At 35.7% G+C, this 19959-nt stretch overlaps 1 protein-coding gene across 1 annotated transcript in view; it reads right to left on the bottom strand.

The window, feature by feature from the left end:
- The window catches only part of slc44a5a (solute carrier family 44 member 5a), a 110978-nt gene that overhangs the window by 6462 nt on the left and 84557 nt on the right, over positions 1-19959 (bottom strand). The window contains exons 3-19 of the mRNA XM_067362679.1: positions 19635-19708; positions 14026-14110; positions 13161-13245; positions 12948-13076; positions 10490-10550; positions 7860-7983; positions 7206-7289; positions 6665-6777; positions 5590-5721; positions 5414-5513; positions 5231-5323; positions 2090-2177; positions 1622-1884; positions 1438-1532; positions 1160-1263; positions 997-1070; positions 837-907 (exon numbers count right to left, since the gene is read on the bottom strand). Coding sequence (XP_067218780.1) covers positions 837-907; positions 997-1070; positions 1160-1263; positions 1438-1532; positions 1622-1884; positions 2090-2177; positions 5231-5323; positions 5414-5513; positions 5590-5721; positions 6665-6777; positions 7206-7289; positions 7860-7983; positions 10490-10550; positions 12948-13076; positions 13161-13245; positions 14026-14110; positions 19635-19708 — 1775 coding nt within the window. The remainder of the gene's footprint in view (positions 1-836; positions 908-996; positions 1071-1159; positions 1264-1437; positions 1533-1621; positions 1885-2089; positions 2178-5230; positions 5324-5413; positions 5514-5589; positions 5722-6664; positions 6778-7205; positions 7290-7859; positions 7984-10489; positions 10551-12947; positions 13077-13160; positions 13246-14025; positions 14111-19634; positions 19709-19959) is intronic.

Genomic DNA, 19959 nt, shown 5'->3' with positions numbered 1-19959 from the left:
GACTGCATTTAAAACTACATTAAAAACACATTGTGAAATATTATTACATATATTACTGTTTTCTATTTTAATATACATTTTAAAATGTAATTTATTCCTGCGTCAAAGCTGAATTTTCACCATCATTACTCCAGTCTTCAGTGTCACATGATCCTTCAGAAATCATTCTAATATACTGATTTGCTGCTCAAGAAACAATTTCTTATTATCATATTGTGGAAATCATGACATTTTTTGGCATTCTTTGATGAATAGAAAGCTCAATAGAACAGCAATTATTTGAAACAGAAATCTTTTGTAACATTATAAATGCCTTTACTGTCACATTTGATCAATTTAATGTGTCCTAGCTTGCTGAATAAATAGTATGAATTTCTTTAAAATGAAGTAAAATCTTTCTGACCTATCTATATTTTAATATTTTCCTTTGAATTCAGAATATATGGTATTTTATGCCTGTTCATAACATCACTTGCAATGCTTCATGGGATGCACAGTTCATTATCTTTGTCTTTTTTTTATTCTAATAAACTTTTAGATTTATTCTAATACAATTTTTGCTATGAGTCCCAGTTAATAATGTTGCTAATTTATTTGATTGAAGGTTTAGTATTTTTTTTTAACTGCTTATGAAAAAAAAAGGTAAAGAAATACTGCAGTAAACAAGGCCCCTGAAAGTGTGCACACTGATTACCTCTTTAACCTTATGTTAAAAAAAACCTTTTATGACAAACATTTAACCCTCAAAACTCAAATCCTTATGTTCTAAACATAAAACTAAGGAATTACTTCAAATTTCATGAATTAAACCGCCACAATCAAACGCCAACACTCACCAACACTCCCTGCTATCAATAGTTTCCCCAGGAAGAGTAAGAAGTCGGTGACTTTGTCTAACACTGCCACCCTGCGGCAGAGAAGAGAAACTACAGTAAGAGGACGGTCAGTTCTGATCTCACTGCTAGTTCACTGACATACTGCACAGGATATTCTCACCTCACTACATTCCTCATCAATAAATAGAACGCCTCCCGTGCCGATGTGCAAAAGTTCTTTCCATAAATAGCAATCTAGTATGAAACACAAGTATACATTACATCCTTACATAAGACTTACTTGTTCAATGTGTATTTGATTGGGCAGTATGGCAGACTCTCACCATTATATAAGCATTCCTGTTCATAAAGCGTATAAATCGCTCCAGACACCAGAAGCAGCACTTCAGACAGCAAAGCAGGAATCGTGCAAACACATTGTGAGCTCCTAAACACACACACACACGTACACACACAAATGTTGGGTTTTTCCATAGACATAATGATTTTTATACTGTACAAACTCCATCAAAATCAATCTATCTGTTGTAGAAATCATAACTGAACAGAAAGGAGCAAAATATAGTCAAAAGGAAACAAAGGCATAAGGACATAAAGCAACCTTTAAGTTTGTTGTCCAGATACTCCAAAATGACTCGAATAAGTTGAACCACCGCTAGGATGAGAGAGCCAAAAGCAAGAGACCCTGTGTGATACCTGCAAAACATAGCACAGCTGAATGTATCTTCTTCCAGGTCATGTTTTGAGCATTGCTTTGACTTAAATAGGAAACACTGGAATTGTACCGTATGGCTCTGGAAAAAGAGGAGAACACTGGGCAGGGGGGGATGTCTGCAGGCTTCCTCCGGGCCCAGTAATACGAGGCGAAAGCCCCAGCGATGGTGCACTGTCCCAGAGCAATAGTGAAATTAACCAGCCAGAGGAAGACCAACAGATTACAGAGCTGGAGGATGAAGATGTAGCGATGGTACATGCTCTCACCCCCGTAAAATGCAAAAAGACACTGAGCACCTGGACACTGCTTGGTGATGTTGGTCCTGTTGAAGCTCTGTTGATAATGAAAAAGCATAGTCATGCTAAATCATCACCAGTGATGTGAAGAAAAATAATGTTTTATTCCATTAAAAATGGACTATTCTTTCTCTGAAATATTCCAATTATTTGTCATATCAATAACACATTTAGAAATAGATTTTTATATTATGGAAACAATAATTAAAGTATTACAACTATATAAAATGGGGGATATTTACCTCAGGACTGCAGGTTTGGTTGGCGTACTTGCAGTTGAGATGGACTGATGTGACTTTGTAAACAGCATCACCAGAAGATGCAAGAAAGCTTCAGGTTTAATTAAGGTCTGAAGACAAATATGTGGCACTAGTATTTTTGGAGTTTCTGCTAAATTACAAATGTTCTTGACTGTTATCTTTTTTCTTTTCTTTTTTTTGAATGATTCATAATTATAATGATTATTAGTAATCGTAATAATAATTCATTTATTTAAATGCATATATAATAAATTATTTAAATTAATAAATAATAATTGTTAATAGTTATTTAATAGCATTCAATAATTAATAATTTAATAATAATTTTTATTGAACAAATAATAAATTCTTTACTAATGATACTGTTTAAAGGGACAATCGTCCATATTGTGGTCACTTTTTATGCTGAAATTCACATTATTAGCTGTTAATAATAGTGCCACCAACTGGACAGAAAAACAAACATTCCAGTGCAGCTAGAGAATATCTGTCTCATTCTTTTAATTCCCCCAAAATAACACAAATGAGTACAGGAATTATACAGGAAGTATGGGAATTATACACCAATCAGGCATAACATTATGAGCACTGACAGGTGAAGTGAATAACACTGATTATCTCTTCATCACGACACTTGTTAGTGGGTGGGCATTTTGTCCTCAAAGTTGATGAGTTAGAAGCAGGAAAAATGGGCAAGCGTAAGGATTTGAGCGAGTTTGAAAAGGGCCAAATTGTAATGGCTAGACGACTGGGTCAGAGCATCTCCAAAACTGCAGCTCTTGTGGGGTGTCTGCAGTGGTCAGTATCTATCAAAAGTGGTCCAAGGATAGAACAGTGGTGAACCGGCGACAGGGTCATGGGAGGCCAAGGCTCATTGTTTCACGTGGGGAGCGAAGGCTGGCCTGTGTGGTCCGATCCAACAGAAGAGCTACTGTAGCTCAAATTGCTCAAGAAGTTAATGCTGGTTCTGATAGAAAGTCCTGTGTCCTGTGTAGACCTGTGTTGACTTGGCCTTCAAATTCCCCAGATCTCAATCCAATCGAGCATCTGTGGGATGTGCTGAACAAACAAGTCCGATCCATGAAGGCCCCACCTCGCAACTTACAGGACTTAAAGGTGCTCTAAGCGATGCCACGTGTTTTTAGGCCAAAACATTTTTTTACCACATACAGCAAACATCTCCTCACCAATGTTCCCTCTAATTTTTTTTCTCGATAAGCAAAACTTTTCTCTGTTGAGCGCACATTTTGGCCACCTGAGCAAAAACATACTTTATATCAGACCTGTACAATGAATGTAAACACACACAAAAAAAATGGTTTTATCATGCAACTGTAACATTTAACTTTAATGTGCCGTTTCTATTTTAAATTAAGCACATTTTAGGTTACTTGAGATTTTTTCATATTGATTTATTAACTGTACCAGTCTTTACCAAGAAATTCTATTAAAAAATAATTTCTGTCCTCCTGCAGGACAGTTCGATTCTTTATATAATAATATAATATGAGCAGTTACGATGATGGTTTGGAACAACCATAATGTATTTTTGTACAGTCAATTATTAGCAATAAACAGTGTAAAACCATCAAAATTACATGTTTATTGCTTATGAATTTCCCAGATTTTATATACCAGGAGGTTAAGATTTTTCATGGCAAGGAGCCCTAAACAATCCCCTTGTGAGATAAATTTCAATAATAATCAATTATAAAATATAATATAATATTTAAGTATTTAAACTGATATACAGTATTATATCAGTTTAAATGCTTCCATTTGTTTTAATATATTATGTAGTGAAAACAAACTGAAGCATTTAAACTGATAGCTAAATATTTTTAAGAAAAGTGAACGTTAACTCGTTTAGTTATCTAAACATCCCTGAAACCCACACACCACCACACACAATCTATTTAAACTGAGGTATATCACTTATGTATTTTGAGTTTGCAAGCTACACCTGTGGTGGGTGTGTAATTGTAAATGTAACGTTAAATGAGTTTTGTTAGCATTCTGTGCCCATCATCCGTTATTTCCGCCACTTTTCATTAAAACATGATGTTTTATTTCACATTGTAGACCTGTAGACTATTGATGTATTTATTCCGCAAACATGACAGTATTCTTACCGCGACTGATTTGGCTCAGGGCCAGCCAGCTCACACGCGCTCAATCGTTCTCTTTCTATGAAACCTATAAACCGCATTCACCGGTTCCAACTCTATAGCAACAATAACACTATAGCGGATGTCCAGAGCACTGCAATTATTTCTCATTTAAACTACTACAATCATTTTCATGTCTGTTCTCTGCGCGGCAATTATTTCTTCTGCGCACGCACGCAGCTTAGAGGGAAAATTGCTCCTCACTATCCGCTAGCTGCCTGTCTCCTGAACACACTGTAAAAAACGCGGCCTCTGTAGTCGCCACAAGCTCCAAAAATGGCAACAAAAACTACCTGGTGCAGCCTGGACCACAAAACATAATAAACATGCTCCAGCCAATAACCGACATGAATGATTTTAAATGCGCGTTCATGACGGTTTCAGGAAGCACGGAGGGGAGGGGGAGGAGAAGGAGGAGGGAGGGTCTAGCTAGCCTCTGTTTTGTTTGACAACACTTCGAATGTCAACAGGAAGTTACTCCACCCAGGATCGCTTAGAGCACCTTTAAAGGATCTGCTGCTAACATATTGGTACCAGATACCACAGCACACCTTCAGGGGTCTAGTGGAGTCCATGCCTCGACGGGTCAGGGCTGTTTTGGCAGAAAAAGTGGGGCCGACACAATATTAGGAAGGAGGTCATAATGTTATGCCTGATCGGTGTATATTAACATAAAAATGTTAAATGAGCTATTTTATAATTGAGCTTCCTCCGATTTCCCACTCTTTTTTCCAGCTTCATGAGGTGCATTCTGGGATGATTTTTAAATGCTACTGAAAGGGTTCAAAATGTATGCTTTTCCTTCAACATCACATCCAACTCACTCAATTGAGTTAAATTTATTCAGTATTTTAGTTTTGTACTTCTATTTGCCAAACAAAATGAATTTCAAGCATGTATAACTGGCTTGGCTTGAAGATTTTGAGCGTTGTATATCAGTAAATGAAGAGGATACAGTGCAGTCATGGCCCAGTAGGCGATACAGACGGCCAGCAGCATAAAGGTGATGATGGGGTAGAACAGAGCGGACATGATGTAACTGATGGCCCTGCAGAGACACACACACAGATTATCAAAGCAGCTGTTATTCTCTTTGCTCACACATGAAGGTCAGACAGAGAGGCAAATCGAGACTCACCTGCTGCCCTCTCTGAGCAAAGCGATAGCAATGCGAACCCGCTTTCTCAAGAATATGAGTATTAAGACTATGGAGACTTCAGTCAAACCCAGAGTCACCACTAAGAGGAACAGAAGAGCATGAAACAAGGAGTATTGCATAAAACGCAGTCAATTACTGAAGAACGAATCACTTACTGAAGACTAGCCATGTCTGACTGAGTTGTAAGTAGACATGGAGGTCAGTCTGAAAGCCGATGTCAGAGATAGTGACGTCCGCTCCGGGGGTCTGCCTGAGAACAGTGAACTCCCAGTAACAGTGCCAGATACCTGCAAACAGGAGACCATTTGCAGTTCGTATTAACAGGTTACAGCTTTAGCAGACGCACAAACAGCAGCTATTCAATAAATCCAGATGATAAAAGCTGTTTATATTCAACACAATTATGTGGCTGAGATTATAATTATCTGTGAAATGTGATTTAATTTAATTTCCATTTAAAAATTAAATGTGATGAATTAAATGTAATTACATGCAAATTTGATTTCTCAACAACCTTGTTTGTAATTATTCTTGATAGTCAACATCTGATAACCATTTCATAATTTATGGCTGTTATGAAGGAAAAAACTCACTGTATAGTAAGCCAGAAATCATTTTAATTTATATTCAGAGCTGCGGTTGAGTTACACAGTAGAAACACTGCCAGAGTTAACACCGTTGCCACAAATGATTGTGGTATGAAATAGGCCAAGCCATTAAAACAGCAAGTGTTGTTATTATTTTATGATTTGGTAAACTATAAGCCATGCTGTGCTGGCTGTTTTTGCCTCCTATTTTTTGGATGTTTGGCGACACATTTTTCCCCACTGAAATTACTATCATTAGTGTGTTTATATAGTATAGTAATTAAAATTACTGTTTTCTATTTGAATATATTTTCAAATGTAATTTATTCCTGTGATGGCAAAGCTGAATTTTCAGTATCATTACTTCAGTCTTCGGTGAATCATTCTAATATGATGATTTGGTGCTCAAAAATCATTTCCTATTATCAATGTTGAAATCAATATGCTTCTGTGGAAAACATATATTTATTATGATTCTTTGATTAATAGAAAGTTCAAAAGAACAGCATTTACTTGAAACAGAAATCTCTTGGAAGATTATAAATGTCTTTAGTGCCACTTTTGATCAATTTAATGTGTGTTTGCTGAATAAAAGTATTAATTGCTTTCAAAAATCATTAAGATACACTGTGTATCTACTGACCGTAGGCCACGAGCAGAATAACAGCGATGATGATGAACCAGAGGAGGAAGCCTGCGGTGAATCGTAGCAGCAAGATGAAGATCAGACTGATGACCAGCGCTATGACCAGCCCTCTGTCACATTGAGAAACTTATGAGTAAAGTACACAATAACAAAGAGATATAGCAATTCTATACTGCAATATACACATTTAGAGATTATTACAAATAACAGTTACTCCAGTTCACTGGTTTTAGTTATAATTCATATATTAAAGGGATAAAAATAAAAGTTCTGTTTTTATGGAGTAGCTTTGACATTCTGCAAAATTCATACAAGTTTTGAATGACGTGGGTCATATTTATTATATTTTGATAAATTATTATATAAAAAAATATATAAAAAATATACAAAAAACTTTTTTACTTTTTGTTTATAAAAGAATGGATACAAATTCTAAATTATTTGGCATTTTGTTCACTGATGCTCACTTACAAAATCTCACTTAATGCTATTCAGTCAATGTATAATACAGTATGTGCTGAGATGAAAGGCTTCTTACATCACTATCCAGTACCAACAACTGGCATAATCCTCCACAATCTTCATTCCCACCTCTTTGGCCTCATGGATACTTGTAATGCCACTGCAGGGAAAAATATGCATTTGTGCATAGAAAACACATCAGATAATAAAGGGCTCAGTGTTTGTCAAATAGAAGCTTTTACCACATAAACTGAATCAACTACTTTCTATAGCATTTTGTCTCATTAAAGGTGCTAAAGAGGATGTTTTGTTTTATACATTTTTGCAATATTACTTGAAACTGTCTTTACTAACTGATAAAAGACTATTTATTAGGTGCACTGAAAGGAATAATACTAATATACATCATCTGTGCACGAGGTAGGGTCTTAAAAACATCAGCCAATCGTTTACGCGATCATCGCTCTGGCTTGTCAATCATGCAATGTTTTTGTCAGGAGACAGGAGTAACAACTGCAGATTATGAGTTACCTGCGGTGAGTCCGACATAATGAATCCTCTAACACGACACAGCAAATGCCGGTGGTAAACACTCGTGTTCCAAAACTCGTGCGCTCGTTACGCATGCGCTCATTTCAAAAACTCACACTCTTCAAAAACAGTCTTTGGTTTCTCAGTCGACGAAAAGATCCTCTTTAGCACCTTTAAATAGTGAAGATGATATACATACTTGGCTGCATCTCTAAGTTCAGTCACACTTCTGGCTGTGTCCAGTGCATCTTTGAAAGCTGTTTTGTTAGCGACTGTTAGGGTGCCATTTCTGGTGATGAAGTCTGGGAAGCAGCGCTGTAAAACTTTCATGTAAGTGAGGAAAAAAAGAATGTTCAACTGCTAAAGGAATAATAATAATAATAATGATTCTTAAAACATGTAATATGTAACCTAATACTCACTTACTGAAATATACTGACAAGAAGCAATGATAACAAGAGTCTGTGTGTTCATTAATGGTTTTGGGTTTTTCCCTCATAATAACAAAAATGTAGGCAAAAAGTCTCAGATTATGTACAGTATGTAACCCGCTTCCCTGAGAGGGAAACTCGATGCTGCGTCATGGTGTTGGATTTAAAGGGATAGTTCACCCAAAAATGAAAAATGTGATGTTTATCTGCTTACCCCCAGCGCATCCAAGATATAGGTGACTTTGTTTCTTCAGTAGAACACAAATGATGATTTTTAACTCCAACCGTTGCGGTCTGTCAGTCAAATAATGCTAGTGGATGGGAACTTCTACTATAAGAGTAAATAAAACATTCTTAGACAAATCCAAATTAAACCCTGCGGCTTGTGACGACACATTGATGTCCTAAGACACGAAAGGATTGGTTTTTATGATAAACCGAAAAGTATTTATATAATTTTTTACCTCTAAAGCACCACTATGTCCAACTGCATTCAGCACTCGGTTAGTGAGGTCTGATCGCGCTCTGACAGCAACAGTGATGTCTAGCAGTCATTGAAGTATATGCATGAAACATCACTGCCGTTGTCAGAGCGCGATCAGACCTCACTAAGCGAGTGCTGAACGCAGTTGGACATAGTGGTGTTTTAGAGGTAAAAAATTATATAAATACTTTTCGGTTTCTCGCACAAACAGATCGTTTCATGTCTTAGGACATCAATGTGTTGTCACGACCTTCAGGGTTTAATTTGGATTTGTCTGTGCATGTTTTATTTACTCTTATAAAAGAAGTTCCCATTGACCTACATTATACGGCTGACAGACGGCAACGGTTGCAGTTAAAAATCATCATTTGTGTTCTACTGAAGAAATAAAGTCACCTACATCTTGGATGTGCTGGGGGTAAGCAGATAAACATCAAATTTTCATTTTTGGGTGAACTATCCCTTTAATTTTCCCATAGCGCCAACGCCAAATGCAGCATCGAGTTCCACTCAAAAGAGAACGGCTCAGGTTACTCACACAGAAGCTATGGGGAGCCGATGTTCGAAGCACTTATAGAAACGCGCCAATCTGATTGGCTGAACGTATGGACGTCATGACGTAGTGTAGCGCATCTCCGAGTCCATAAAGACATGCCCAAAATACATGTCGACAGATTCAATTTGTCTGAAGAAGACAATCAGGTGTAGTTGGGATGTGGCAACACAACACAGTGTCTCGTTCCCTTCTCAGGGAACCAGGTTACATACGTAACCTGAGATGTTCTCTTTCAAGTGGAACTTGACGCTGTGTTTGGCATTGACGCTATGGGAACGTCTAACGTCGCCACGCCCAAGGCAACAGAGTCTGCCCACAAGGCTGTGTAAAGGCACAGGCACTTGTTGAGCACAGACTGGGATTGGGTTAACCCTGAAGGATTCGGGATCCTGAGGCCAGTTGCATAAACCTCTAGGACTAGTCTTACAAGTTAGTCATCATTTTTTTAAGACTTTTCATTACTTTTTTAAGTCAGTTACATAAAAGCATAGATTGGCCTAAATGGATACTGAAAAGTAATACTGACTGACCCTTGACTAACTGCTAGATCAGCAACAATACACACTAACTAAAGTTAAAAAAGTGAAATTGCAATGAACCATCCCTTTAAGGTTCCTAGGACCAATGCTAGGTCCCAAGAGGGAACACATGACTAGTACATAGGCTCAAAGTTAACTGGGTTCACCTCATGCTGTCCACACCATTACAAACAGTTGCCATTTTAGGGCATATAGCTTTCTAGTAGAAGGAGCTCTAGAATTGAGGATTGTCTCAGTGACCTCAGCCAAAAGACCAGAATCTATGTGCTGGTAACCTCAGAGGCCAGACTCAAAGATTCCAGATCTCTGGCCGGGGATTAAATAGTGTCTCCTGCACTTGAGAGAGAGGATCTCTCCAGATTGGGATATCCCAGGAGAGGTCGTCCAGAAGATACATTAGTTCTACAAACCAAACCCGGGCTGACCAGAACAGAGCCACTAGAAGGAGGCAATCCTGCAGGGTCTTGGCCCTTATCCCTTGAGAAAAAGGCCAAGTGGGATTGGAGCTTGCAAATCATATGCCCAGCAATCATACGGCTTCTGTAGACAAAGAAGCTGACAAGACACATTTCTGGCATCTATTTATGTACTACGCTACGTCACAACGTCCATACGTTCAGCCAATCAGATTGGCACATTTAGACACATGCTTCAGACACTGGTTCACACAGAAGCATTGACCTCATAGCGTCAACGCCAGGAGGCTGTGTCAAATTCCACTCAAAATGGAAAATGACCCAAACATTTATTTTGCTATCAAAATGGGGACATACCATAGACTTTCTATAGGACACACAAACACACACACACTGCACTTACATGGTCGGCTTGGCACTATCATTGATGGACAGTCCTCATCTCGCAGCACTTGTGCCACAGACTGCAATAAAGAAAGAGCTGTCCTTAAACAACTCTACCGTATGACAGCATACAACTCTATCAATGTTAGCAAGTCAGAAATTTGATGAATGACTGCTCGCTATTCTGAGGACCCATTTACATACATTATGGGTATGAACATTAGAAGATAACATAGACATAACCAGTGCAAAACTATCAGTCTGACATCAGCTGGAGCATAAAGTTCTCTAAAGTAAAGTTCAGTACTTACACAGAAAAAAAAAAAATCCACCAGAGCCAAAATGGCTCTTGAGAATGATGTCTTAAAAGCCCTGAAATAGCCTGTGGAATTATTCTTGTCAGAAAACAACTCACTCCCTGCTGGAAAACTGGAAAACTGATATACATGCTGAGGCATTGCCTTCAAACCTCTTCCAAGGGGTTGTCCTAGTCTAAATGCATTCATAAAGACACTTGAGGAACATTTATTGCTCAGGGGTTACTCTTGCAAAGCTAGTGAGATACAATATTATGGATATATATATATATATATATATATATATATATATATATATATATATATATATATATATATATATATATATATATAATTTTTTTTTTTTTAAAGAAGTTTCGTCTGCTCACCAAGGGTGCATTTATTTAATTAAACATACAGTAAAAACAGTAATATTGTGAAATATTATTACAATTTAAAATAACTGTTTTCTATTTGAAAATATTTTAAAATGTAATTTATTCTTGTGTTGGAAAAGCTGAATTTTCAGCATCGTTAATCCAGTCTTCAGTGTCACATGATCCTTCAGAAATCATTCTAATATGTCAATTTGACAATTTTGTCAATTTTCAAGAAACATTTAATGTGTACAATTGTACAAAATATTTGTGTACAATTTTTTTTTCAGGATTATTTGATGAATAGAAAGTTCAAAAGAACAGTGTTTATCTGAAATCTAATCTTTTGTAACATTATAAATGTCTTTACTGTCACTTTTGATTGATTTAATGCATCCTTGCTGAATAAAAGTATTAATTTCTTTAAATTCTTTTCAAAAAAATTAAAATAAAAATTCTTACTGACCCCAAACTTTTGAATGGTAGTGTAAAATGTTAAAAAAGCTTTGTATTTCAGATAAATGCTGTTCTTTTGAACTTTCTATTCATCAAGGAATACAAATATTTCTTGAGGAACTAATCAGCATATTAGAATGATTTCTGAAGGATCATGTGACACTGAAGACTGGAGTAATGATGCTGAAAATTCAGCTTTGCCAACACAAGAATAAATTACTTTGTAAAATATTTTCAAATAGAAAACTTTAATTTAATTGGAATTGTAATAATTTTTCACAATATTACTGTTTTACTGTATTTTTAATTAAATAAATTAAACCTTAGTGAGCAGACAAAACTTCTTTTAAAAACATTAAAAATCTTACTGATCCCAAACTTTTGAGCGGTAGTGTATATATATATATATATATATATATATATATATATATATATATATATATATATATATATATATATATATATTATGTAAATAAATTGTATTTATTTTAAAAAGAATGCGCTAAATTGTTAAAAAGTGACAGTAAAGATTTTTTTATTATGTCAAAATGGTTTCCATTTCAAATAAATGCTGTTCTTTTTTACTTTATTAATATTAATATTCATCAAAGAATCCTGAAACATGTATCACAGTTTCTATAAAATATTAAGCAGCACAACTGTTTTCAACATTGGTAAGAATAAGAAATGTTTCTTAAGCAGCAAATCAGCATATTAGAATGAATTCTGAAGGATCATGTGACACTGAAGACTGGAGTAATGATGCTGAAAATTCATTTTAAGAATAGAAAACTTTTAAATGGTAATAATAATAATAATAATAATTCAAAATTTTTACTGTATTTTTAATCCAATAAATAAGTAGAATTTCAAAGTAATAGTAGTACATAAAAATATATAGAAAATATTTCTCAGATACTTCTCGTAAAATTCATGAGAAATGAGAAAAGTTAGACATCTGTTGACATACAGAATACAGAGCTATAAAATTAACATGGATAATACAGATCAGATAAATCAGTTTTGGAGTAATTTGATGAACAGTTTTCAAGTTTATATTAAAACATTCAACTTTTGCAGACTCTGGTATCTTCACAAATGTATGTACAGTCTGGGAGCTGCGATCTTAATTTGCCTAATTTGATAAAATATAAAATTTCCGGAAGTAATTTTTGTACCCCTTTTAATTTGTCACTTTGCCTCAATGTCTTCTGAAAACACACAGAAGGGATAGATAGCTATTAAACAGTTAACATCAACTGAATTTTATCGAGTTCTTTTTCAGTTCTTTAAATCTAATAGTCATTGTGCATTTATTGAGTTCATAGCAACTCTTCAGCATGCCTACCTTTTTGGGGTTGTTGAAGCCTGGCTTGCAGAACTGTTTATAATAATCCCAGTGGCTCTTGTTGAATCTGTATTGGAGCTGCATATCTGTGTATGTTGCAAATCGATCTGGGCACTTGGAAACACACATCTAGGAACAGTTTAGGTTATTTAGACAAAACATCTGTTCAGCTGGGGCAAAATGAGAAATATTAGTGATGAACAAGTGTATTACCTGAGTAGTAGGGCACTGGAGGTTTATCAGGACAGCAGGACTGGCACATTTCAGTATGTTGAAGTAGAATAATATGGCTTTCTTTCTACGGAGGAAATTAATTATAGTGTGAAAATGGCAGTATTTTGCCAGTAGGTGTCAGTGGAGCTATTCAGCTGTGTTCATAGGGTGAAATCAATGTTTTAGGCAGCTTTCCACTCCAAACATTCAGTTGCAGTGCTCATCCAGCTGTAATAAAACTCCTTTCAGTGTTGCTTTGTAAATCACAACATATAACCCTGATTCAACACTAAATAACCAGAGTCCTCCAGCCTGCTGAATAACTGAAATGCTGAGAGAATTTTTTATGATATAGATAAAAACTCAGTATTCAATTTTTTTTGTCTGGGAAAAAAAGTATTAAGGCCTTGTGTGTCAGATTCCCCCTACTCATATTTCCATAAGCCACTGAGGGAATCTCCTAATTATGAACCGCACAGATCCAAATGCTTCCAATACACCACCAAGTAAACATCTCTCTCTCTATAGCTGTGCATAACAAACACTCTTATCAGTGTGTCCCAGCTCCTCTAATGAACAGTTCTTTATTTTCCCCAAGGTTATGTGCTGCCAATCAACAAAAAACCTCTCAAAAGGGAATTCGGCACAAAAGCATTGATGTAAGTTTGAGAAGGTTTAAGGATTAATATTTTGTGCTTTATATATGGTAAATAGATACACAAATGGAAATGAAATGTACAATATACGTGTAATAATCATAATATTCTGATTAGATGGCTGGTGAAAGATGTTTTTATTGGATGGAGTGTATTTTGGCCCCTCCCACCAAAGCTTACGATTGGCTTGTGGTGTTTCTGGCACTTACGCATTGGGTGTGCCCTTCTGCCCACAGAACTGACCCGTGCTGTCCGTGGGGTAAATTACTTTCCTTGGGTCTCCGTGAATCCATGCTACAACAAAGAAACACAATTAAATTAATTAATTCAAAAGTAGGCATGTGACGGTATCAAATTTTCATGTTGCGATAATTGCTTAAGCTTTTATCATTGTGTATGGTATTATCACGATATTGAAATAAGTTGCAAAAAAAGTGTTGTCATAGCATAACAGATTTAAAAAAACTATTTATATATATTTATATAAACCCTGAACATTTAAATACTTATTTACAATAAGGTCTCATTAATGTTAGTTAATGCATTAAGTAAGATTAAGAATGAGCAATAGCTACATACAGAAGGTATTATTTTTTTGTTAATATTATTTAAAAAAAATACAACTGATCATTGTTAGTTTTAGGTCCATTACAACTTTTGACTTTGGTTAATGTTAATGTTTGGTTTTGTTAATAAACATCAACTAGAAATTAACATTAACTAAGATTAATAAATGCTACTTTAAATGCTAATAAATGCTATAATAATAGTATTTTTCATTGTCGGTTTGGTAATAATGAATTAACATGTTAACTAATGAAGGCTTACGTCATCAAGTGTTACTGAACAATAACAAATAATCAGAAAAAATTCAAAGATTATAGGGCATGATGTAGTCCATATTAAAATATAAAAATGTTTAAGTTTGAAAATAGCCTATTAAGTCTTTAAGTATTAAGTATTTGGTGCTGTGATGAACAACATTGAGATTACAAAAAAATGAATGGCTGTTTGAAGCATTTTAAAAACTGTAGTACTGCAGCTGCTTTGTTAACGGGGTTTCCGGGGTAACCGCTGCATTTCTGCTGTTCCATCAGCACCCTCTGCTGTCAGAGAGTGAACGTGTACTTTCATTCAGAGCGCCTCTTTCACTCATTCTGCTATGTGCTTCTCATGCACGCTGGGTTTGTTTACATAGTACGCATGCCTCTTTGACGCCGCATACAGCGGTGTTGTGGATTTTATACGGTTGATGGGTAAAGTATTCTTAAAATGTAATATAAAAATTAGAATAATTCATAATAGATAATTATTCATGGTATTCTGAGGTGCCCATGGTAACAATATCATGTATATTCATTATCGTGATATATTGTATTACCAAATATCGGCAAATGTCTATTCAAGAGGGAAAAAATTTCCAAATGTTCTTTACAGGGATCATAGTATATAATGAAATATTGAATTTTCATCAGTGAAATAAAAGATTCTACCGCCAAATGCCCCTCTCAGCCCTTGTGGTCATCCTCTAAATCCATACTTTGGTTACATAATGCTGTATTAGTAGCACACTGTCATGTAACAGCAAAAAATTTCACTTAAGGGACCTATAAAATAACCACCTATCTAATACATCAATCTCATGAGCATATAATGACTTGGGAGACCCTTGTTTATATTGCTCAGGATGATTAAATCTATTCAAATGTACCTGGAGGAATAATTGATTCCAGTCCTATTTTAGGATGAAGTCACTATAGAAACAACCTTGTATCAAAGTCTGTTTGTAATCTCTTTGATATAGATATGAAACAGATTTGTGATTCGCAAAATTAAATTACTGTATGATAAGAGCCACATCTGTGATTTTGCCTATTTTGGTGTTTAAATGCTATTTCACAGCAAATCTTCATGAGAAATTCAGTCTCTTAATAAATCTTCTAACATGAAAAATTCTGTTCCCAGCATTTTACAACAATCAACCAACAAATAAAATGGTAATACACAGAGAGATCAGTTGATGTAATAGCATCCACATTCTACAGGCCGCTAACATAAGGTACTCAAGATGCTATTTCTCTCCTCACATAGCAAAACGATTTCTGCCATCTGAAAATTGTTCTGAATGAAACTGAAAAACAACTCAAAAGCTCTGCTTGCTACAGCTCCATGTGAAGTCACCTGCTGAGCAAAGGCTATTAGAGCTGCATTTCACAGAGCTGTGAAATGAGATTCGCACCACAATGCCTCGCTTTAATGCTAGAGTTAAGCTGCAATAACTTTGGCCACAAAAAATGCATGCAAAAAGTAGTAGTAGCAAAGTTCAGCAAAAAAATACATGTCACGCAATGTGAATATTTCAAAGTGATGCTCTTTATACTCCAATATACATATAAGATGAAGTAACCACACGTTTTCTGCATCCAGAATGCTGAATATTTGAGACTACAGCGGTCACGAGACAAAGTGTCTTAAGGATGATGTCATAGATGATTTCATCTTTTGCCTGTAGCAGAGGGAGATTTGAGTGGTCTCTTTTGGGGGGGAGGGGATGGGCAGCTCTTACAGGGTGACATCATTCTTCTGCCAGGGGCAATATGAAGTAATAGCATTATTGCTTCCCATTAGTGCCTGCACAGACCCTGCAAAAGAAGGCTAGACCACTGTGCTACATGCTGTTCATGGAGGGATCTGAGTGATGGAGCACTCTGCAGATTGTGAGTCAGGATGTAAGGTGTTTACATTCAATACAGGTACAGCTTGACTTGTCAGCTGTATCATTGTGTTCATAGCTGTACTTGGAGAAACAGAACGACCTTAGTGAAAACACATGCCGCTGTACTAATCTCATATCTGGTGGAGCCTAAAATCTCTTTCTCTCTCTCTCTCTCTTTAAAAAACAAAAAACACAAAACAAAGCCAAAAGAAACACAAAAAACCCAGAATAAAACAAAAAACACAAATCAACAGAAATTCAGAAGACAAAAAAGCAAAACAAAAACACAAAAGGAACAAAACAAAAAACAACAAAAGAAACAAAAAAGCAAAACAAAAAACAAAACCCAAGACAACAGAACAAAACAAAACAAATCATCACAAGTTTTTTAAATTTTTTATTAGTTATCTCAAACTTATCAATGAGCCTAAAATGTATCTTTCAAAAAACAAAAAAACATAAAAAACAAATACATAAAACCCAAAACAAAACAGATTAAAAAAGAAAACAGAACAACAAAAAAAAAAATAACCACAAAATGTAAACAAAAACAAACAAACAAACAAACCAAAACAAAACTAGAAAACTGCTGATCGTTTTTGACATGTTTCAACTAGTTTTATTAGTTATATAGCCTATAAATTTTACTAGTGGGTGCAGGACACTATAGTTCATTTATGTAAGGATAGCAAAATAAAGTAAACTGTGACATATTATACCCAAAAATTCTTCCTTGACCTGACCATGTTTTGCTTAAGTGTTATCTGACATAATTAAGATTATTTTTTTCTGACACAGTTTAACTCTGAGATCTTGTCATATTTTATTACACACATATATATATATATCAGCTGTATCACGGTCATAATAATGCTTGGAGAAAGAGTATGGCCTTAGTTAAAAGTAACACCACTGTACTTATCTCATCTCTGGGGAGCCGCGCCCTACATCTACAGCAAGCCTTCAAAGTGACTCTCATTTCCTCTTCCAGCGGGAACATCACGCTGTGAAACTATTGGGCATCTATGCGAGGGGTTTTTAAACAAGGGCTCTCCGTGCCCCTGCCTCGCTTATCATTTATGCACTTCAAACCCGATCAGCATTTGCTGTGAAGGCATGTGTGTGTCATCGTGGCCATCAGCACCAAAGGGTCTGGATGTACAGTACAATGATGTGCTTGATATCAGTAAATCACTCAGGAAGATCCCACAGCATGCTAAAATGAATAAGGATCAAAATCGTTTGATGTGACGAAATTATGGCATTTCCGAACTCAGGCCCAAGGTCTTTTGTCCTTGAAACAAACAGTATATGCTAACAGAACAAAGCCATCCCTGTGGCAATGCTTCTTGCATCAGCTTATCCACCGTAAGAAGTGCGTAGAGTATTATTAGCATTAGCGTTAACTTTAGCCACGCTTTGAAGTGGAGAGAAGAACTGTGGAGAAGCTCCTGGTGGAGTTGAACATCATAAAATATTCATGTATGATCTTACATCAGAGGAGCTGACAAGGAATGCACAGACTTTGCTCTTCATTCTCAAAAATATTCCTCAGAAAGAGAGATGCTATATCTCTCCTTCTCTTTCTATCTATTTTTCAGTCTTTTATGTACCGAACACCCACTTTAGCATCTTTATATGTTGGATGTTGATTCATCTGCAGTCTATGGGGTTCGTGTTAAAGCTTGTTTTTCTCTCGAGAACCAGAGTGGTTCAGAATTAGAGGAAGATGCCTCATCTGATCAAAGGGCTAGTAACCAACATGAGAAATATTGGTTGCTGGCCCTGCAGATCAGTATTTTAATTACTGGATAGGAGAAAGCATTTAAAGGGATAGTTCACCCAAAAATGAAAATTTGATGTTTATCTGCTTACCCCCCAGGGCATCCAAGATGTAGATGACTTTTTTTCTTCAGTCGAACGCAAATTATGATTTTTAACTGCAACCGTTGCCGTCTGTCAGTGAAATAATAGCAGTGATTGGGAACTTGAACAATAAGAGTCGAAAAAACTTCCATAGACAAATCCAAATTAAACCCTACGGCTCGTTCACTAACAGGAAGCTAAACGAAGTTGGACATAGTGGTGTATTAGATGTAAAAAATGATATAAATACTGTTCGGTTTCTCTCACAAACCGATCGTTTCGTCTCTTAGGACATTAATGTGTCGTCACGAGCCGCAGGTTTTAATTTGGATTTGTCTAAGCAAGTTTTATTTACTGTTATAGTTGAAGTTCCCAATCACTGCTATTATTTGACTGACAGACGGCAGCGGTTGCAGTTAAAAATCATAATTTGCGTTCGACTGAAGAAAAAAAGTCACCTACATCTTGGATGCACTGGGGGTAAGCAGATAAACATCAAATTTTCATTTTTGGGAGAACTATCCCTTTAAAACCACCACAGTGTATGCAATTATGCCAACCAGCCAGAAGTTCTACTTCATTAAGATTTTGGGAGAAACTAACTAGTAACTTATACTATAACATTTTTATTAGTATGCCAGTAGTGTTTTCAAAACAATGTAGTTTTTCAAATAACAAGCTATTTCTTTCCCACTAGAAGTGGTGTGGCATGACCTTTACAATCATTACATCGGAAATGCCACATTGTGATTTTTTTTTGTATTTATAGCCAGGTGAGGGTATAACAAAACATGCTCTTCCAAAATATATCTCTCAAATGTAATGTTGGGAAGTCAAGATGGAAAACAAAACAAAACAACAAAGCAAAACAGAAAAACTGTTCACGTGACTTGCCCTTGGTAAGCTTGTGAAATCATTATCTACAACTAGCATTTTACTAGCATAGTTTTTTTTAACAAAACAAAGATCAGCAGTCATCAACCAATCATGATAATAATTAATTATTCAATATGTGTCACATGAAAGCAGCTAAATAAGCTTACAACATAATCCTTGAGAAAAAAAACCTTTATAACTTTGTCTAATTTTTGAAATAATCGTTATATATTGCACCTGTTATCATGGAACATATATTTGCTTGTATTATGATACTCTAATGATCTAGCCTGCTGTTTATCTCACAAAATAAATTATTACAGTAAGTTCCTTCAGTAGGAAGGCAGATGCAGCACTTACCCACAGTGCCTAGTGCAATGTAGCCGAGGATGACAATGACGAAGAGCACACAGCACAGCACATCTGTGCAGCCTCTGCAAAAGAAAAGACAATGCAAATGCAGTCTCATCTGATTAAATGATCTTAAGATGTATTATTTCCCATCAACTTGTGAATGAAATGTTATCACAAAATCTTACATAACCAATTTAATGAAAACCTGAATGAGAAATTTTCAATTTACATGAATATTATTATACACATTAGTTTCTTAAGACTTAAAGGTGCCCTAGAATCAAAAATTGAATTTACCTCGGCATAGTTAAATAACAAGAGTTCAGTACAT

The sequence above is a fragment of the Chanodichthys erythropterus genome, chromosome 16 (assembly GCF_024489055.1).
Source record: "Chanodichthys erythropterus isolate Z2021 chromosome 16, ASM2448905v1, whole genome shotgun sequence".
Taxonomy (NCBI): Eukaryota; Metazoa; Chordata; class Actinopteri; order Cypriniformes; family Xenocyprididae; genus Chanodichthys; species Chanodichthys erythropterus.
The sequence above is the reverse complement of the archived record's forward strand: the minus strand, read 5'-3'. Positions and strand labels throughout refer to the sequence as shown.